The following is a 20,333-nucleotide window of genomic DNA, read 5'->3' on the forward strand; positions in this document are numbered from 1 at the left end:
GCCTCTTAAACATGTAAATAGTGATTAAAACCACTTTGAGACAATTTTCTTCTTGTTTTGAATAAACTTTAGTATTTTTTCAGTCCCTTTGCATCTGAAGATGTGAAAGATGACCTGAAGCAAGAAACTCTGCAATAAAGTTGTATAGAGGCTTCAAGTCCTCAAAATGGTCTACTTTGATCTCATCAGATGTTTGCTGGCAAAAAAAGAAAAGACTAGAAAGCCAGTTCTTGTTTAATCCTCTAATTAGGTATTTATTTAAAGTAATTAGTTACTTGGACTACTCATATCTTACTTGCTTTTGCCAAGACTTTTTGTAGCTGAGTTTTCAAGCTCTCCTCATTCTTTCTTTGCAAAGCATTTTATAAAGCTCCTCTTCCTTTAACCATCACTCCTCTCTCATGCCTCCTTCCTGAACTGTTGTGTATAGTAACACAGGTTTTAAGGCTTTCTAGGGCTGTGGAGGCCACTAAACAGACGTAAAAAAATGCCCTGCAAGAGTGACAGTACTTTTGTCAAAGTTGCAGTGCTCTGAGAGAGTGAGATGGGGATTTTTATTAAGCTATTGCCATACCATGGTTTAAGTCATAACTTCAAGTGTCATCAGGATGGAAATTTTCTCATTTTGGTAAAGCCTCCCAAGCTGAAGAAGCTTTCTGCAAGCTTTCTTAAATCTGCCTTCACAGAAACTGAGCAACTCTGACTCAAAAAGGACAGACCGTGAAAGAGGTATGCATTTGGCTTACTGGCAGTATTAGTTGATAGTATTTGATAGAAGAATTCTTACCAGTCACCAGAGCTTTTAAACAAAATTGTCAGCTTGACTCAAGAAAAGTTTAAAAGAGCAGGACCTTTTCCACCGACTTAATCAGTTGCATTTTTTTTGTGCTAATGATTTTACTGTCACTTTTCTATTTTTTTTAAATATTTTCTTAGATGTTAAGCTAAAATTTGCCTTCCCTTAAAACTCCTGCCATAGTATATGTAGTCCTGTTATCAGTCTGAGACTGAACACATGGAATAAAACAGTAGTCTTAATATATTTTACTTATATATATCTATATACCTAGCTCACTGGTTTTGAAATTTCTTATAAAGTGCAGCATTCCCCGAGTCAGCTGCATCTGTGCTTCTTCCGGACAGAGAAGCTAAAACTCTCCATAATTACTGGATGCAGCAGAAATCACAGTTCCCCAATCCTGAGGGAACTGAGTGGTTGCTTGTAATTAAAGGCAGTTATCAGTCCCTTATATTTCTACTCCTTGGCTAGCTTTAACCCTACAGCCTTGTCTTCCAGCCCTTACTTCAGGCTGTATTAATAGCTCCTCAGCTATGGTGAGAATCAGTTACCATCAAATCCTGAAATCTAATCTTAGATGGAAAAGATGAAATTTCCCTTGGAAACTACTGTTTGAGAAGTCCTTGATCAAGTTTAGTAAAACTAGAAAGTGGATTTGCAACAAAATCTGAAACCAATGTACCTCATTTGTACCAGTGTAAGTCCAGGTCGTGACTTGTTCGCACTGAAATTCTATATAGCTGAATTGTGACTCTAGAGCAGATTCACTAGGCTTAGGACTTTATAGTGTTCTTGGCTAAATGGGATAGAGGCACTTATGCTTTGATCATAGTTTCTTGCTATCAAAAATCCTTATTAGTTAGGTGAATATTAATGCTTTTTCATCAGCCGAAAGCTGAATCAGATACAAGTAATTCTCTTCACTTCCATTTATTTTGTAGTGAAGTGTGACAGAGTTAATTATGCTATTAGATGGATTGTCTGATTTATTCATTTTCTGCATATCATGATTTTTTTTTTATTAACTCTTCATATACTTAGCACAGTGCTTACCTTCTAAGAGTACAGCCTTCTGAGGTTTTTATTGGGCTCAGGACAGAGTGCTGTAGTTCTGATTATTTTCAAAAATATATATGAGTCAGCTGAAAGTGTCTAAATATTTCCCAATTCCTCTTCTATTTTTTGACATGAAGAATAAATAAATACAATTCAGTGATACAGCTGATCCCCTCTCCCTCCTCCTAAGCCCCTCCCAGACAAAAAAAAAAAAAAAAAGGATAATGAAAAATTGTTCTTAACTGAAAATGAGCAAGAAACTTTTTTCCTGCTAGGGTAAAGACTGAGAAAAATCTGCCCAGCTTATTTTGGCATTAGCAGAATTAGCAGAAATGTCAGTGTTTTACAAACTGTTTGAATATAGTATTAGCATAATATTTTGGAATATGGTGCTGGCAGACTCATCACAGTGTTTGCCATGATTGAAGTTCAGAGATTCAGACTCAGATGTTCAATAATGAAAGCAAAGACAAATACTCTACTGTAATTTTAGTTGGAGGCATTAGTGGTAAGAGAATAAAATATATTCTGGATTATTAATGCATGGACAGACACATTAATACATTGCAGTCGTACTAATTATAGAACCTGCTATAATGCTTGAAGCTTTCATTCTGTCAAATCAAATTAATTGATGATAGAAAATGTGTGTTTATGTGGGCAATATGTAGGAATAGCAATAGGCAACGTTTCAGTCTGCTTCCAGTGCTACCCCTTCAGAATGGGTTAGCTTAGCTGGTTTTGCTGCAGTCCAGCAAAGGCTTCAGAAATCTTGCTGTTTGAAAGCATCGCTCTGGTTTGCTCTTGCTCAATGAAGCGCTGTTTCTGTCAGACAGGCTGCTGCCTTGGAAGCATTTTTGGATGAGTTTCAGAGGGCCTTTTAAATGTTATTGCTATACCCACTTAGCTCTGGTGAAGTCTGCAGGGAGGACTCTGAACTTCCCCACTCTTTTCCTAGTCTTTTTCCTAGTTTTTACTTAAAAAAATAAAGACACTGTAGGGCCTTTAAGGAAAGTTATTGTTGGGCAGTTTAATCCAAGGACAGAGCCTAGTTTACAGCTGCATGTTGTGTCAGAGGTGGCTCTGACCACTCTGCCCTGGACTTCTGTATGAACTACCTGTCCCACCACCCTGAGGCAGGCAGACCTCCTCTTGCATGCCCTGATATTTTGACTGTTTTGCAGAAATGCCTTCCCTCATGGAGGCACACTGCAGATGCTGACCTTCAAGCTGGCTTCAAGCTGCAACAATGTAGGTTTAGACTAGACATTAGGAAAATTTTTTCACAGAAAGAGTAGTTAGACACTGGAATAGGCTGCCCAGGGAGGTGGTTGAGTCACCGTCCCTGGATGTGTTTAAGCGTTATTTGGATGTGATGTTGGTGGATATGATTTAGGGAAGAGCTTTGTAGAGTAGGGATGATGGTTGGACTCTGTGATCCCAAAGGTCTTTTCCAACCTGAATAGTTCTATGATTCTATGATTCTTCTCAACTGCCTTTTAATACCTCTCTGCTGTCCGTCGGCACCATTCTCCTGCGTCAGAAATCCTGCAGGACAGTGCACTTAATCAGGAAGGAGAAGTAACTGTAATTAAGATCCCTCCTGCACAGGGCTCAATCAAGAGGCTTTTAACATGCATGCAAGTATAGTCCTGGACTGAGGAAGGGGAGGTAAAGAGGGTGAAGCCCCCATTTGCCCAAATCTATGTGCTGTGATAACGGTGGCCAGTGTAAAGCTTGTTTGGCCTGCCTGGGGCCTCTGTGTTGCTCTTGAGCCTTTGCTGTCATTTATAGAGTTGATCTAGTGCTCTAGGAAGGGAGTATGCAAGAGCTACCCCAGGTGGGTGTTCTGGGTCCTTTGCCACAAGTAAGTAGAGAAGGCAAGAAAGGCTTTCAGAGCTCAGGAAGGAGTCTTCCTGCCCTAAATCTCATGCCAACAGAGAGAAATCCAGTCTCTTCTTTCAGTTTAGACCCTATTTGAAGGAAGCAATATGACCTGGATCCCTCTTGCATCTCCTGGGGGACAGATTAGAGAGGTGCTTGGATGCAGTACGGTGTGTTAAAATTTGTGTAGTGGTTCTCCAGCCCCAGGGGAGTGCAGTGCTGCGTACACAGCCCGGTCTGCACTCCCAGCACTGCCTTAATCTGTGGAGACTGGGCAATGGATGTCTCCAACAGGCAGGTGGGCTTTCACTCACCTGAGCTCTCCTCTGTTTTGAAGATGTGGCTAATCCTTCAGGAAGTGGCTTACTGCTGCTTCTGTCACTTGATGGTCCTGATAGTCAAGCACTTTAAATTAAGTGAGCCAGATGGTGCCATTCCTGCCTGTTGGAGCTGGACTTGCTGTGTGCCTGCAATTTGTTGCTTCTAACATGAGTGCAGCATCCAGCTTTCTGAAAATCAACCTCAAGTGCTTCAGAGACCCTCCTGGGAACTAGCAGTGCAGACATATGGTTGAATGCCATTGCAAGGGTGAGATGATCTTCTCTGGGAAACAGGCAACCAGCCTGCCTGAGGTGCTAAGTGCCTGTGGTGCAACAGACCTGGGTAGCAGGTAGGATCTTCATGCTGCTTCAGCTGCTGGGAATTTCTTGTTGCCTCTAATAAGTTTTTGGAGTTTCAGCTACACCATGGAAAGAAAAAAAAAGTTGCTGTGTACTGTAATATTTTGTTGAAGAAGAAAGGACACTTTATTTTTAGGAAGTCTCATGTTCCTTTTTTCCTGGTCTTCTTCTCTACAAAGCAAAGCCAAATGAAGAGACAACGGGAACTGAGGGGGAGAGAATCTTGCTAAGAGGTTAATTTATTTTATTACCACAGAGGTTTGACAGAGTGGGGTCTCTCCTATGCCAGCTCCAAATTGTGTCACAACACTAAATGAAATGGGGCAGGAAGCCACCTTGTGTCATGGCTTTCTTCTCACTGATATCTCTGCCTGCATTGAGCAGATGAACTTGTGTCTCTGTCTCAATTTCCTTTAGCTAGGTGTCATAACTCTAAAAAATGCTTGCCTTTGGCAGGCGCAGCATCCTCTGACATGTTCCCAATTCCTCTGTAGCTGCCTTTAGACTTTCCATTTGCTTCCATGGGCTCCAACACTGGTGTGGCTCTTGCCAATGCTCTTTCCTCTCTGAGTTCATGTTTTGCAGATCACCTGGTTTCCTGCAAATGCTGCAAGCCCTATCTCTGCCCATAATTCCTATAAATACCATTGCTGTGGCAACATATCAGTCCAGCCCTCAGTTTCCTCAGCAGTCGAGTTCAATCGCATTTTTGTCTGCATTCTCCTGATTTGGCCCGTCTCAACTTCCTGGTTTTATTTGCTTTCACAATTAGCTATCAGATTGCATGGTCCTTGTATTTGGTAGCTTATGATTTCAAAGGCTCTTGGAGGTCAAAATACCATGAAACAAAAAGCCACACACCATTCAAGGCTGGGAGGATATTTAGGTTCTTTTGTATCACTTTTTGAACAGGATCCACTCAATATTAATTTAGTTCTTCAGATCTGTGAAGGTAACCTACCCTGGCACAGAATCTCATAATTCTCTTTTTTCTTTTCTCCATCTTGCTGTCTTTTCCTGCCCAATATCTCTTCACTGTGTGATGGTCCTCTTAACTATGACACTAGTTCATAATTTTTCTGGTATTTCTGCAGCCTATAGTAACTTTCCTTTAATTCTTAGTCTCAGCCCTCTATTTGCTTTTAGATATCAGCTGAAATTTCTTTCCCCTTTCCCTCATAAATTTTCTCTTCTGTCATTATATATGTATACTTTCTGGTACTATCTGGTATTTTAAAGGTAGAACTTGCATAGTAAGTAGTAACATGGTGAAGGTGAAAAGTACCTGGGCCCTGCTAATCTCGATTGGCCAAAAATTTCTGAGGAAAAGAATGAGTCACTGGTTAAATAGATAACATACAGGTAAGGTACAGGCATACAGGAAACACCAGCTTCAGATTGTTGTTGGCCTAATATTGTACTCATGACCTGGAGCTGTTATGTTTATAATTTAAAAGGAAAAGGTTATTTTAAAAGTGTGTGGATTGTGGCATATAGGTAATACATCTATCTCTGTTACAATGATGATTCCTGGTAATAAATGAAACTTCATGGAAAATGCTCCTGACTAGTGCTGAGCAGGAAAAATGTAATTCTGTGCATTTGACAATGGAATTGAAAGAGGTATAGAGGAAAAAATGAAGTGTAAATGGGGATTTTTGTTCTGCCAGTGTCTTTATGTAACTGTGGTAGGCCACATGTCCTTGGGATTGAATATCTTTCTCTGGTTTTTGCTTGAGTTTTTGGGGTTTTTTTAGAAATCTAAAACCCATAGGAGCTAAGGGTGAGGGAGCTTTGCCTCCTACAGCAAAACAGAAATCTCAGCATCTCTTTGTTGATTTGTACAAAAACTAAAAGCTACAAAGGGTTTCCTTACATCAGATGGGTTACATTTGGGAAGTCTAATATCAAATGTATCTTGTATACTTATTAGCAAAATGATGCAGAAATAATGAAGGACAGTAACGCCTTGCTCTTGCAGCCTCATCCTCATCAGTGCAACTCGCTGTCCCTCCCATAGGTGGGTGGGAGTGCTGTGCTGGTTCTCAGATACAGACTTTAAGATAAGGAGTAGGAAATGATTATCTGTCACCTACGAAACATGTGGCTGATCTTCTGGATCTTACTGATGAATCAGTAAAACTGGGTCATCTTATTGACAAGGCTGGAAGTGCCACAAATTTGTTAAAAGTCTAATATATAAGCCTAATTCAGTACAGGCTCTTTCTGTCAATACGATGTAACTCTTTATGGAGCTGTCTTATTTCACTGGAATTAAAATGAACTCTGGCACTTTTTCTACTGTGGAAGACAAGGTTAAAGTTTTGTGGTTTTACCTCAAAACTTGATTTAACTCTTTCATACCCTTCCAGCTGAAAAATGCCCTTGGCATTAATGAATGAAAGGCTTCTAGTTTTTCTGTGTATGAAAAGCATTCTTGAATATGCAAGAAACAAGAGAGTGAATTGGTAAGTTGTTGAGTTTTGCAACAACTCAACAGTGCAGCTTCAGAGCCTGAGCCCAGTTATAGACCGACTTGCACAACAACAAATCACTAAGCTGAAACCACACTGATTTTGTATAGGTACATAAATCTGCGATTTATTTCTTTTTTTCCATGAGGTAGGAGGATCTCTGTGAAGGCAGGATGGTCTGTTTTTACTTTTCATAGCTAGATTTTGAAGTAGTCACATTTCATGACTAAGAACTGATTTAAGTCCCTTAAGCAGGGTCTTGCTTGATTAGGCTAATTAGTGTATTCTTCACATTTCCACATTCCAACTACTCAAGAGTGTTGGCGTGTGGATTTGCACAACTGGCATTGCAAGTCACCACCAGCAAGCAATTTTTCACTGGAGCCTTTCTTCCTTCACAAGGCAAGCTCTGCTGTTGCAGGCTCTGATTCTCAAGAGGCAGCTTTTGCAACACGTGACAAAACGTGTTAAGGCTGAGACTATGTGTGGACAGTTGTTTTCCTTCTGCTCTAGTGGCTTCAGCTGAATACACCACATAAATAACCTTAACTAAAGAGCTGCATGCCAGAGATCTTGGCAGAGTTTGAGACGTGCTTGATGGGCTCCGTGCAATGACGGAAATGCCTGTCCTTCCTCCTGCCCTGAGCAGGAGCCCTGCAGGTGTGGTGAGGGATGCCCTGTATCTCTCTCCATGTTGTGCCTGGGGTCAGTACAGGGGTGTCCCAGCTGACCCAGAGGCAGGTGTCCTATTGCAGAACTGGGATTTTAACCTCTCCTGTGCAAACCTCTTGAGTTCGATCCATAGGTCCTGTTACAAGCCTCACGCTTTATGAATAATGTATTCTCCTTTCATATATTGCTTGGGATTCTTGTTGAAAGGCATCGTTGAAAGGCATCCGTGACTAACAGGCTGGGGGCTTAGATCTCCCTGCCGTGTGCATACTTCCCCTGCCATGCTTTAGGGTGCTTTAGTCAATGGTATGTTACTGATTTATTTATTTAAAAGAGTGTTTTGCCCCAGTCGAAGCCTTATACAGCCCGTGCTGTGCGTCGCTCTCAGGAGAGCAGGCTGACTGCAATGAACAGATGGCTGTTTGCCAGGAGTCAGTCGCTCACTTTCTGTAATTTACCCTTCCTTTTAAAAAAAATAAAAAAGAAAAAAAAAAAAAAAGAAAAAGAAACAAACGAAAAGAACACATCACGGTTTGGCTTGGTTGGGTTTTTAATCAGAGCTAGCCCTTCTCCAATAGCCTGTTCCCCTCTCGCACGCCCGTGTTTGTGTGTGTGTGCGGGAGAGAGGGAGGCAGAGAGAGAAGCCGTGCTTGGGCTATGCTGACAGAAGACTTCTTCCTCAGTTGTCAGGTTTCGAGCCTGTCGACAGCGCTACTGGTAAGTGGAAAAAAAAAATATTGCCAGGGCGGCGGGGGGGGGGAGGCGAGCCCGGAGGGACCGTGGGCTGCCACTCGTAGGGCGGCAGCAGCGGGCAGCCTCCCGGGCAGCGCTCAGCCCTGGGACCCGGGCGGCCGCCCCGCTCCCCAGCTGCTGGTCCAGACAGCTCAGCTGTCAGCAAGGGATTTTCCTCCCATCCTCCCTTGATAAAGATCCCTCAGCTGGTATTACTGATTGTATCCTTGGCTTGTTGTAAAACCAAAACCAAACCAAAAACGAAAACCAACCCAAAAATCCCCCCCTCCCCCCCCCCAAACCATCAAAAGCAAAACGAGGGAAAAAAAAAAACAACAACCCAACCAAACCTAAAAATCCGTGCGGGTCTGCAGTCTGCAGACGAGCCTCTAATCCCTGGGGTCAGCCCCAGGATGGTGGGCTGCTGGTGCGGCTGCCCCCCGCGTACACCTGAGCGTCCACAGGCTGCCCACGCCGCCCTGCTTGCGAGGAGGGGGGAGAATTGGCTGCAAAAAAAATGTTGGCTGCTCCCGGGCAGCGTTAAAGGTGGAGCGTGTGCATGTGTGGGGGGCAGCATCCGTCCTCGCCGAGCTTTAACCACAGCGGTAACCTGCAGCTATGGAGTCACCGACTAAGGAAATCGAAGAATTTGAGAGCAACTCTCTGAAATACCTACAGCCAGAGCAAATAGAGAAAATCTGGCTTCGTCTCCGAGGCTTGTAAGTAGTACTTCTTTTTTTTTTTTTTTAATTTATTTTTCCATCTTCCTCTCTGCTTTCCTCTCATTGTCAAAATTACTGTAGCCCTTTCTTTTTTGCTTTCTTGCTGGTACCTTCAAAATCTCCCAGGAGTTTCCACACCTGTTCTCCATAAGTACAGTGACTTAATCTTTGCAAAAGATTAGTTTGCTTCCTTAAATTGGACTGCTTGTTACATTAAGCAAACGTTTTCCAGTGGGAGTGTAGAAATGTCATTAATGAGGCATTGTAAGATATAAGCAGTTACTGAGATGCTAATTACTTAAGCTGCTATACTAGAAAAGTTTTGTTACAGCCTGTATGCTACTTAATGGAATCCTTCATTTTCCATAAACTTACTGTTAGATGTAGCCTACAGAAGACTTTCCCCCCCCTCGTAAACAGACACCACTTCTGGCACTGACATGGTTAATAAGGACAAAATAGGCAGAGAAGGCACAATTGGAAAACATTTCAAACAGCATTTGTAATGACAGTAAATCCGTGTTCCACTCATTGAATTGTATTTATTCATTTATACATTAAGCCTGACTTGCCACGAAATGATGGGACACAGCCTCCTGGGTAGAAAAAAAAAAGTACTTGTGCTTAGAGAAGAACTTGGCACTGCAGAAAAGTAAAAGTTTATAGGCTGTGGAGTTTGTGTAGCTTATTTAGAGTTCATGTCTGGCGTCTTTCAGATTCTCGGTATGTAAAATACTGTCTACCAGCAATAAGATCCTTTACTGGCAGCAAAGCATTTATTTACCCATCAGTTTTTGGCCAAGGCAAAGAGGAGCATTATCTTGTTAAGCTACATCCCTCTGTGTGTTCAGAACCGTTTTTGTTTGTGGGTTTTGTTTTGGTTTGGTTTTTTTACTTCAGTCTCACATGTTAGAGTTATTAAAATTTCAGCCCTCAAGGGAAAGGGGGAGGGAAAGGGAAGAAGGAGACTAGGGAACCACAGAAGCAAGAAAATGTAAAAAAAACAAAACAAAAACCAAACAAACAAAAAAAACAAACAAAAAACCCCCACAAACGGCTAATAACTGAAAACAAATGGGTCCAAGTTAAACTTGAATTGTTCTTTGGGTGTTATTTTTTGAGAGCAGTGATGACATACTTTGTAAAGCATACCCAAAACTTCTGTAGAACTCCAAGCAGCCTAAGAGACGAGCATGAATATGTATTTCTTTCAAGGCGTCACTCCAGGAAGCCTGTTTTGTGAAGGAACTTAATCAAAGGAGATGACAGCTGTCCTGTAAGCCTTCCAAATAGAACAGCCACGCAAAACAAACCCTCTTGTTTTCAAATCTGTGCCATGCTGTATTTTGAGGAGTCCTTGAATTTCTGTCTAATACAGAGTTTAGGAGCATGCTGATTTGAATTCCACCTGAAGTTCATAGGTGATTTTTCAGCAGCATTGTCAGTTCAGGATCTTTCCTGCTGTTAATACAAGGTGATGACTGTATTTTATACATGAAGCTCTGGTCTCTTCTACCTTTTGGAAATTTGGCAGAACTATAAGACTTATCCTAGATATATAATAACTAAACCTCAGGCTGTTTTTCAGTATAGCCCTCTCTGCTCGCAGTGTTTGTGTGAGTTTAAGAAACACATCCTTCTCCTTCTGAGTTTCAAGATATTTTTTTTTTTGCCTATAGTGGAGACAGATTTTTTTAAAATTTTTTTTTTGTAGATTTCTTGATCACAAGATGAAAACTGAAATGTGTTCTGGTCTAATTAAAGATTGTAGAAGATTTCCATTTCCAGTCATTATATGGAGGCTTTTTAGCACATGCATACACACAGAGACAAACTGGTTGCAGACTGAGATTTGACATCATGTTTCATGGTTTCTTCTGTCCATTTTTATGCATGTCTGTATATGTAAGAAGAACAATTAGATGTGCACAGCCATCTTAATTAGCTCTTAAATAAGATGCTTCATCCTGGAGAGACCAAATACTACTTGACAAGACATCTCTCCCCCTTCCCTGGTACACTGACAGCCATTTCACATTAGTTAAAAGGCACAACAGTGCTACTACAGTGGTGTTATACAGGTAATGAGAGAGGGCATGCTGCTGGATGGAACTGCCCAGGGAGTTGTGGTCTGCAGCAGGCAGATACCTAATAGGTCATTTGATCCTGACACCCTTTAAAGGAGGAGGGCTGTGACAATTTAAACAGTATCAAATGCTCAGCAATGGGTTGGACATCTTGACAGGACTTAATCCATGGCAACTCTGGTACCTTCCTCCCTGTTTCCCCCCTGCCCAGTTCCAGCTGGTGTGTTTACTCACAGTGACTCAGTGGACAAAACAATATTCATCACCTCTTGCAGTACCTGGCTTTTCCAGGGGGTGGGGAAGGGGGCTTTTTAAATTTTCAGCTCGTCTCAGCCTACTTGGTTTGAAGGGATTGGAAAACCAAAGGCTGAAATGGGGTGGCTGAGATGAGGCTCTTTTCAGACTCCCCTAATGTAGTGTGGTTTTGGCTTAAGCATGTCTGTTGAGGGCTTTTTTTGCTGTGTGCCTGGTACCGTTTGGTCCCACAGGATGGTTGGCTTTGGAGGTTTGGGCACTAGGTGTACATTTTCAAGGAACAGGGAGGTCTTTTGGACAGCGTGCAAAGGACAGCTTTTTTTGTGAGGCTGAAGCCAGCTGTCTGTTGCATTGTGAGTCATATGTTGCTGTAAGAGTCAGACAAGATACTGAATTTGCCTCTGGAGTGGAAGGATTCCCTTCTCCTTTTCCTTCTGTGTCTCTCCAACAAATGGCTTTTTGGTCCAGACAGCCTGGTTGCTTTGTAAGGATAGCAGTGTGAGGTGGTGGTCCTTGGGCAGTGTACAGATTCCTTTTGCTTTTACTGGTTAAGAATGAGATAAAATACTAATGCAACAAAGTTACTAAAATGTTTTTATTTTATATTACATATTCATGGCTTTTTGATACTGTGCAGCAATTTATAGGAGAATCAAGATGGTGGACCCATAATGTTTTATCAGGTTTAAGAGAGTGTGATTTATTGCCTCACCAGGCAGTAAGTCACCTGTGGCAAAATATTTGGGTATATCAAACCAGGGTTCTATGAAATAAATGTTGTCTTTTATACATGACCTATTATGTATTAATTTAGGTTTAATCACAGCTTAGAAAAGAATCTCTTAGTGGTCTATTATTAATAATCTTTCAGGAAATGTTTCTGAATAAGCTGTTTTCTGGGCAAAGGTACCATTAGGGGTATATGAAACTCTCTGGAGAAAATCTTGAAAGTTGAGAACTGACAGTTTTGCCCTTTTAACTTATATTGAGCCAGAATGTCAGGGATAGGTTTACTCTGGGTTTCTCCTGCAAGAAACTGTGTTTCTTAAGGAGCTGTTGATTGCTTATGGCTCTCAATAGCTGCTGCCACCAGAAAAAGGGTCTTGAGTCTCTTGCTGTGTTCTTGTTTCCTTGCCTCATCGATCCTGTCCAGGAGGAAGGCTTATTTAGACTTGTTTTATTAAGCTTTGGGCTTGGACATGGTATGCACAGGAGTTACTAAAGAGTCTGCCCTCCACTCTTCTATGCTTGCTTGTAACTCACTCTGTTAAACTTGGGACCTTCTGCTCTGCAAAACATACTGCTTAAAATTAGGGGGGAACCATTACAGGACACTTAGGAGCAGAGCTTGAAGGCCTAATTTCAAAACATGTCTGCAGGTTGCTTTTCAAGCTGATGGTTTCTCTATAGGGAGTTTTGATCAGTCATGGCTGTGTTGGGCTATTCTTGTTTTAGCACTTGGACCCTGAGCTGTGGGACTGCAGTCTCCCTGATTAGGACCCTTAAAGCTCTGTGAAGTGGCTTCAGTTACCTCCTGATTTCTCAAGAGCAGAGAAAGCACCAAAGCCCTCTTCAACACTAGAATTATATGTCATGTCTGATGGCATTGAAGAATGCAGAGGCATTTATCCAAAGAGCTTTGCTAGTTTCAGTAGAGATGTGCTAGTTTGTAATAGTTGTAGACCCAGCTTGGTGATACTTTTGGTTTTATTTTGGTTGCTTTTATGCAGAAAAATAAAACCTTGGTGTCTAGCTATTACAGTATTACCAGCATCACTGGCATCTGCTAGTGCTCCTGCTGTGCTTTTAGCATTGCAGAAGGAGAGGAGAGAAAATTGGTCTGTAACCTTCTTTCCAGTAGCTGAGATTATAGTGTTAAATTGCCAAATACATAATAAATCCCTTTGTTCTCAGTGTAGTACTTCCTTATGCTGCTGAAGATGAAATTATAAACAGCAGCAATCTCTGAACTGTGACTCAAACGAGATGCTTGACCTTGACCCCATTTTTTGGACTCTCCTGCCTCAAACCCATCAGTGTAGAATTGGTCTAAGAAATTGGATGGGGAAATAAGATAGAAACACATGTAAATCAGTGTCTTTGAAAACTTTGTGGTTTTGATGAAGATCTGGGATAATCTTTCAGCACTTAGGGCATTTCTTCAGCTTCCTCTGCATAGCACCATGCAGCCCATTAACCTTGTGGAGGTCCCAATACAAACACTTGTGTAAGATCCAGGTTTGTTCTTGAAATAGGTGGTGAAGCGGCAACTGATTTCAGTTGGAAAACACGGAGCCTGGATGACTGAAGATGATCTGGCAAGTGTTAGGGTGCCACTGCTCGGTTATCTGTTTCCCTGTCTTATCTGTATGTGCTCTATGGTATTTTTAGGTTTCCTTATTTGAAAAATGTCACATACAAAACAGCTGGTTCTGCCAGTGACAGTATCCCAATCTGCTTCGTTTCCGTTTACATGGCCTTCACAAACAGGAAAATGGAGAGCTCCCTTCAATTCAGTGTTGCACTCTTCATTGTGGGTTTTTGTCCCCGAATATTTTAGGTGGCAGCAGATAGAAGAGGTAAAAAAGGCCCAGAGAAAGCACCACTTCGATAGGAAATGTGCGAATTAGTCAGTTTCCAAGTGGAAAATGTAAATATGCTAATTTCTTTCTGGAGGTGAGAGAGGCATTCTGGCTGTCTTTAGTCTTAGTTTCAGTCCCTCCTGAACTTCTTGAGGATCTAGCTTTAAACTGAAGTTCTGTTCACCCTGGGAGCAGAATTGAGCTACTTTCAACTGCATTTATACATAGCTGCTGCCACCTTGTTTCTAGTTTGCCTTTCCTAATGAGCATAGACAAGGATTATCTGTCAGAGAACCATGTCAGGAAACCTCTTTGTAGGTCTCTTGGGCCCGAGTTTCACTTTTCCTGTGGTTGTCATCATTCCTGGAAGGATTAAGCAGGTCTTGCTGCATTAGCAAGTGGGTGCTGGGGACGTGCTGGCGGCAGCAGTCCTCCAGCATGACTCTTAGTTTGGATGAGCCTATGCTGTGGGTATGAGTGTCTCAACTAGATCTATCTTTTGTCAGGGTTTGGTTAATCCAGAATATTGTTCTCCCCATAGGGGGAAGAAGGGCTGAATTTTACCACTAGACTAACTTGTAACAGCTTGTTTTATACTCCCTGCAGTATAGTCCTTGAAGGAGCAGGGGGAACAGAAGTGCTGCTAGCTGCTAATCTGATTGAAGAATGGACAGGGGATAGAATATATTCTAGTAAACAGTGGAACAGCAACTTCAGAAAGAGCTAATTACACAGTAGGGTGTTTGGAGGTAAAGTAATTCAGTGAACTGATACATTTTGCCACATTCCTTCTGTTACTTTGTTCCACCCAGTGACTTTTTTTGAATCTTAAATCAATAAATGAGTCCTGTAGGTAACGAAAGAGAGAAGACTTCATGTTTAATGCTAAAGTGTTGACTAAGAAATAATCTATGCTCTCTAGTTTTTGCCATAATAATAATAAATTATTTTTCTGCAAGTGGTACAAATGAATCATACCTGCAGCTCAAAAAGCAATTATTTATTTCAGCAATCATAAAAAGAAGACCACAGTCTGTCATAGAAGAAAGGGGCTCCCTTTGTAATATTAAATTCAGTGCTTTTCAAATATCACTGCTATAAAGCTTACAATCCTACACAGGAAATGGATATGAAAAAAGTCATTTTGGGGAAGATGAATTTAAACCTTGGCTCAAAGGGTGTGTGTCTCATTCTGGAATCCTTTTTTAAAACTGTCTCGGTGGGATAGGAGTGCATACAGAAAGAAATAAAACCTGATGGAAGACAGCACTGAAAAATCCCCTGCATGTGTGTGTTTTAAAGGCTGTGAGGCCAGCTCATCTCCTAATCTGCCAGCTTTTGGTGGATTCAAACACTATATTAAACTCAATTCAGCTCTTGAAAGGATTTTCTTTTAGTGTGTTTCGTTTTCTTCCTGCACTTCATGTGAGATTTTCCTGTTCCATTCTGTCTTGTCTTGTTTCATACAAAAAAAAAAAAAAACAACAAAAAACCCCAAACAAACAAACAAAAACAATTCGGTCCCTTCAAAATACTAGAAATAGTCTGACTCTGATCTCAGCTGGTAGATGAGGGAGGACTGAGGTTCATATCTTAGGGCTGACCCATTAAAACCCCATAGCAGCTGTGAAACATACCTCTTCAGATGTGAATCACTCTCAAAACATTGGGGATTTGGATAAAGTGGAGGTTTTCTAGAATGGCTTGCTTGGATTCATAAGGCTCGTTTTGATCTCCTGAGCTGTGTAGTAAGTACTGGGAAGAACGACCTCATTGATACCAATGTGTTTGTGGGGGTGTAATTAGAATCCAGTTCCTTGTCTTTGGAGCATTTTTTGGTATGTTTGCTTTGAAAAGCTAGGTTTTCCAAGTAATTGATGGCTTGAGAAAAGTTTTTTAGCCCTGTCATGGTGCAAAGCTTTTTTTGACAATGTTGAACCCAACTTTTTGCTTAAATTTGAATTGTAGCTGAGCAATAGTCCTTCCTCCAGCAGATTCCGTCCTGCTCCAGGCTTCTGCCAAGATTTGTCTGCAGTTGTCTTGGATATTTGAAAAATAGATTAATTCTGAAGGTGTGATTATAAATACAAAGAAACCAGAATTGCAATAGGTTTTGCAATAGATTAAGAGTGCAGCTCAGACTCTGGTAAAACTGGTTGTAATAAACTCAGCTGGTTGACTTCAGTGCAATCAGGATTCCTCTAAAAAGCTGGTCATGTCCTTGTTGGGGTTTTTTGAATTTTCCTGGCCAAGAAGGGTTGTGCAGAGTTCTGGGAACCGTAGCTCTACATGGCTGTCAAGAAGAGGTTTGAATGGCTGTGTCTTTGCCCAGGAGTCCAATTCATGTCACAGCACTCTGTCTTGCCTTTTTTGGGAGGACCTCCATGCCTAGCAATTGGTGACATTGGGTGGAGAAGTCCATGTAAGCTCAGGCATGCAGCAAGAGAGGCTTGTTGTAATCTTTCTTAAATAGAGAAATGTAGGAGACAGTTTAGTTAATAAGATGCATATAGATGTGTATGTTAAGTTCCATGCTTTTCTTCCATATCTGTCAAGCTGTGGAGTAGTTTTGTCATTAATGTGACACTTTGAATGGCTATTGGTAGGTCCGTGTCATCACTTTTGGAGTGATTTCTTACACTTCTAGGGACAGATAATATTCATGCACAAAACTTCTAGCTGAGACAGAAAGTGGCACAATATCCATCTGTAGCACGAATCCTGGCTTGGCACAAATCTCATTTCAACACCAAGATTAGCACAAATTAAACATAAGATCTGTGCAATTTTTAACAGCTAAAGCTGTACAGAGCCCTTGAGCTACAGCTGTAGCATGCAGGGAGTCCCCACAGAGCACATGGCACAAGCTACAGCAAGCATCCAAGGGCAAAGGAGAAGAAGCAGAGCATAAACCTCCTTGAAAGGCTGAGAAGTTCAGATGGTTGCTGTAAATGATGCTCAGATCACGCTTCCTCCCATGCCTCCTGTGAAGCAGCTGTTTTTCTGGGATTCACTAGCAGTAAGCAGTTACTGGTGTCTGATAAGTGAAGAGTCTGAATACACAGTTTAAATATTCTCCTATACACGTATCGATGCAGCAGGGACAGCTACAGTCAGATGGGAGAACTCTCTTTTTTTCAGACTTGCTTAACAAGTGAGAGGAAGCTGTGGGGATTGAGGCTGTGAGGGGAGAATTGGGAGATCATCTACAAAAGAGCATACTGGCTCACAAAAAGGGTGGAGAGGAGAAACAGAGAGAGTGTTTTTTTTTAAAAAAAAACAACAAAACACAACAACAAAACAAACCCAAAGCAAACAAAAAAAACCCCAAGGTGGTGGATGGGAAAGAGAGAGTCCTGTGAATTTTTCAGGTCTTTACTTATAAACATTTGTTAGAGTTATTTACTTCCAGATTAAAATAGCTCAGAGCACAACGTCTATGCAAGTCATTTAGGAGTTTTGCTGGAAATTGCAGGGTCAAGGGCTGCCTTTAAGGACATTTGAAAATGCTGTCCCAATCTGTAGCACAGTGTTTTTGGCCTCACTCAGATTCTAATGGGAGACACTGCAGGAAAGCCTGGATGCTGCAAGAACACCTCTGCTTATAAATGCTTTACAAAGTACTGTTTCTGTGTCACCTTCTGAGAATGTCTTCCTTCAGATGAATGTCTGGTCTCTTCTCCGGGAAGCCATTGCTTTGTTTCTTTAGAGGATGGGGGAACTTTCTTTGGTATCTTGGTCAGATTCTTGTTGCAATATTTGTCAAAATTCTCCCTCCCAGTGTCCTCATTAGCATTGTTTGGGCAGTCATCTTCCCTTTCCCTAGTTGCACTAGTGTTCCAGGTGCAGAGATCCTACAGATGAATCCTACAGATTTGGGTGCAGTTTGACTCAATGTATAGATTAAGTTATTCATGTCATACAGTGAGTGTCTTTAAAATGTTTTACACAGAAAGGCTTTTGTATAAATGCTCAGCAATCTCTAGAAGACCTGTTTCTAATTAGCTCAACTGCAGTGAAGATATCTTCTTGCAAATGAAGAAGAATGAAATTCCTGAGTTATGCAAATTTGCTGAATCACTTGGAGTAAATTATCCTGGTGGTTCCACCTAGCCTCACAATCTATGAAATGTCAAATTGCATTTTGAATTACCTATTTACCTTATGGAGATAGATCTGCTACTCTTTAGGGCCACAGGCAGCAAACTTGGCTCCTTCCTTACAGCAGCCAAATTTCTAAGAACTAGAGTTGCAACCACAGCACCTGGTATGTGGAAAGAACAGGACTTGCTTATTTAAATACATCTTTATATCTGAGGCTTCTGAAGACACCACCCCCACCATGGCTGCTGTGGCATCTAGATGCTTATGAGACAGCTGGTGACAGCATGGAGTAGGGCAAATCTTGCACAGCCTCCTCCAGTCTCTGTAGGCATGCTCAATGCCTGTTCCCACCCGCCCACCAGTCTGTCTTATTTCCCTTTCCTGAAGTTTCCTCCTGTGTGGTGAGGAATTCCCACACCAAGACCACAGGGCAGTGTTTCCAAACTGCAGACATCAGTGGATGCTGCCTTTCTCCCTCTCCTCCCTCTTCCCTTCCTTCTCTCTTCCTTTGTGCCCAATTCAGTGGAGCCAGCTGCATGACAGCATACTGTGTTACTCATGCCTGGGGAACTGGTAGAGGAAGGAAGGATGGGCAGGGGCAGCCTTCTTTACTCTATAGAGAATAATGTTGTGGTGATGCAGAAACTGTGTTGCTGGAGTAGCAGGCAGCCTGGTGGAGGTGCTGAGCCTCACTGCAACCAGCAATTTTGAGGATGGAAGCCTCTAGAAACCACTTTTCCTCCTCAAAAAGGCCTGCACTGGCTGTCCCAGAGGCCCGTTGTTGTTCGAGTGACTTCCCTCTGTAATGTCCCTGCTCCTGGAGAAGCACAGTGCTGGGAAGCCCAGAAAAAAGCATAGGTGCTTCATGAGAAGTTTAAATGTTGCTTTTTCCTAAGAGTCAAATTTACAAATTGGTCTATTAATGAGGAGGCACTGTCAGGACAATAGCAGTCCTGACTTGCTATACAAAGAAGTGTTGCTAAAAGGCTTGAATAATTTTTAAAAACTAGCAGAGTGCTGAAGGAGGGGGTGGTTAGGAGGTGGGGACAGCGAAGTGAACCTTCTTCTGGAAAGGGAACACTGCATCTTTGTGCAGCAATTTTTTTTTTTGCCCCATGGTTAGGCTTGTTTAACAGTAATCCAAGTGTTTCAGCCTATAACCCAGAGTCAGGAGAGGGCCTGGCACAAAACCATGAGATTTAAAATTCTGCGTCACACCAGCTGTCTACTAGCAGACAGAGGGGGTGGGTTGTGTTCAGGGGGAGGAAGGCTGGTGGGGGAAACAATAACAAGCAACAGTCTGATAGGTTTACCAGAGCTTAGGGCAAGATACAGATTTGTTTAGCAAATTCATGCACGCGGCTGGTCTGGTCTGATGTAATTCCAGTCCATGTTTCCTGTCTTGGTATTTAACCCAGGGTATGAAGAATGATTCACCCCCTCCCCATCTTTGTGCCTACTGTAACTAAGTACTGAGCTACCCTGCATGAAACAAACTGGTCAGCTGCCTGTTTGGCTCCTGCAGAATCTGAATGTGTTAATTTCACATAGTAGCAGTGATTAAAATAATTTTTAAATCAATGCATGCTTGGTTTTTTTCCAGGGTCAAACAGCATTTTGCTACTGGGTGAATAGAATTCCTGCTAAGCAGTATAATGTGTTTCTAATGTACACGATACATAAATATTTCCCCTAGATCTGCTTTATATAATTTTGCTTTGTTTTATTTCAAGAGGAACTGTTCCTTTGTACACTCCTTGCGTATGACTTGTTTTTCCAAGCTCTTTTCTTAAGGAAGCGAACAGGATACAACTAAAGAACGCACAGGAAAGTTGCTCCCTTTTTTGAGACATTGTAATAGCAAGGAAGCGGCATCCTACTTGTGGGAGGTCAGTCTTGCCGTGTAAACACACTGTGAAGCACATCTACAATCAGAGCAGCAGGGAGGTATTCTTCCCTCCCGGCCCCTCCAATCCCATTGTGCAGTAAGTGCCACAATCTCTTCCAGTGGGAGAGGCTATAGAATAGGCATGTTGAAGTACCACCCATCCTGTACTTTGCAGGTCATCACCTTTGCTAATTTCAGAGCCAAATGTTCCATAAGTCATCTGGAGTGGCTGGCTAGAAAGCAACACTCAGTCAGACTAAATATGTATATATTTCTCAAATAATAAATATGCTGAGGTTCTACAGTATAGTGATTTAACAATACTTTTAAGGTGTGTTTTTTTTAAACATGAAAACCGAGAACTGCTCTATATTCTTTTCAGACCTCAGGACTTTATT

At 41.8% G+C, this 20,333-nt stretch overlaps 1 protein-coding gene across 6 annotated transcripts in view; it reads left to right on the forward strand.

Annotated features, from left to right (window-relative positions):
* PDE1C (phosphodiesterase 1C) overlaps positions 1–20,333 on the forward strand; it is a 303,096-nt gene that overhangs the window by 95,195 nt on the left and 187,568 nt on the right. For 2 of the 6 annotated variants that reach the window (XM_051610094.1, XM_051610095.1), the window contains exons 1-2: positions 8,202–8,282; positions 8,914–9,016. The exons of the other annotated variants lie outside the window; for them this stretch is intronic. In XM_051610094.1, the coding sequence (XP_051466054.1) occupies positions 8,916–9,016 (101 nt within the window). In that variant the 5' untranslated portion in view covers positions 8,202–8,282; positions 8,914–8,915. Of the gene's footprint in view, positions 1–8,201; positions 8,283–8,913; positions 9,017–20,333 lie in introns of those variants that run through there. 6 annotated transcript variants of the gene reach the window in all.

This window comes from Apus apus, chromosome 2 (genome assembly GCF_020740795.1).
Source record: "Apus apus isolate bApuApu2 chromosome 2, bApuApu2.pri.cur, whole genome shotgun sequence".
Lineage (NCBI taxonomy): Eukaryota > Metazoa > Chordata > Aves > Apodiformes > Apodidae > Apus > Apus apus.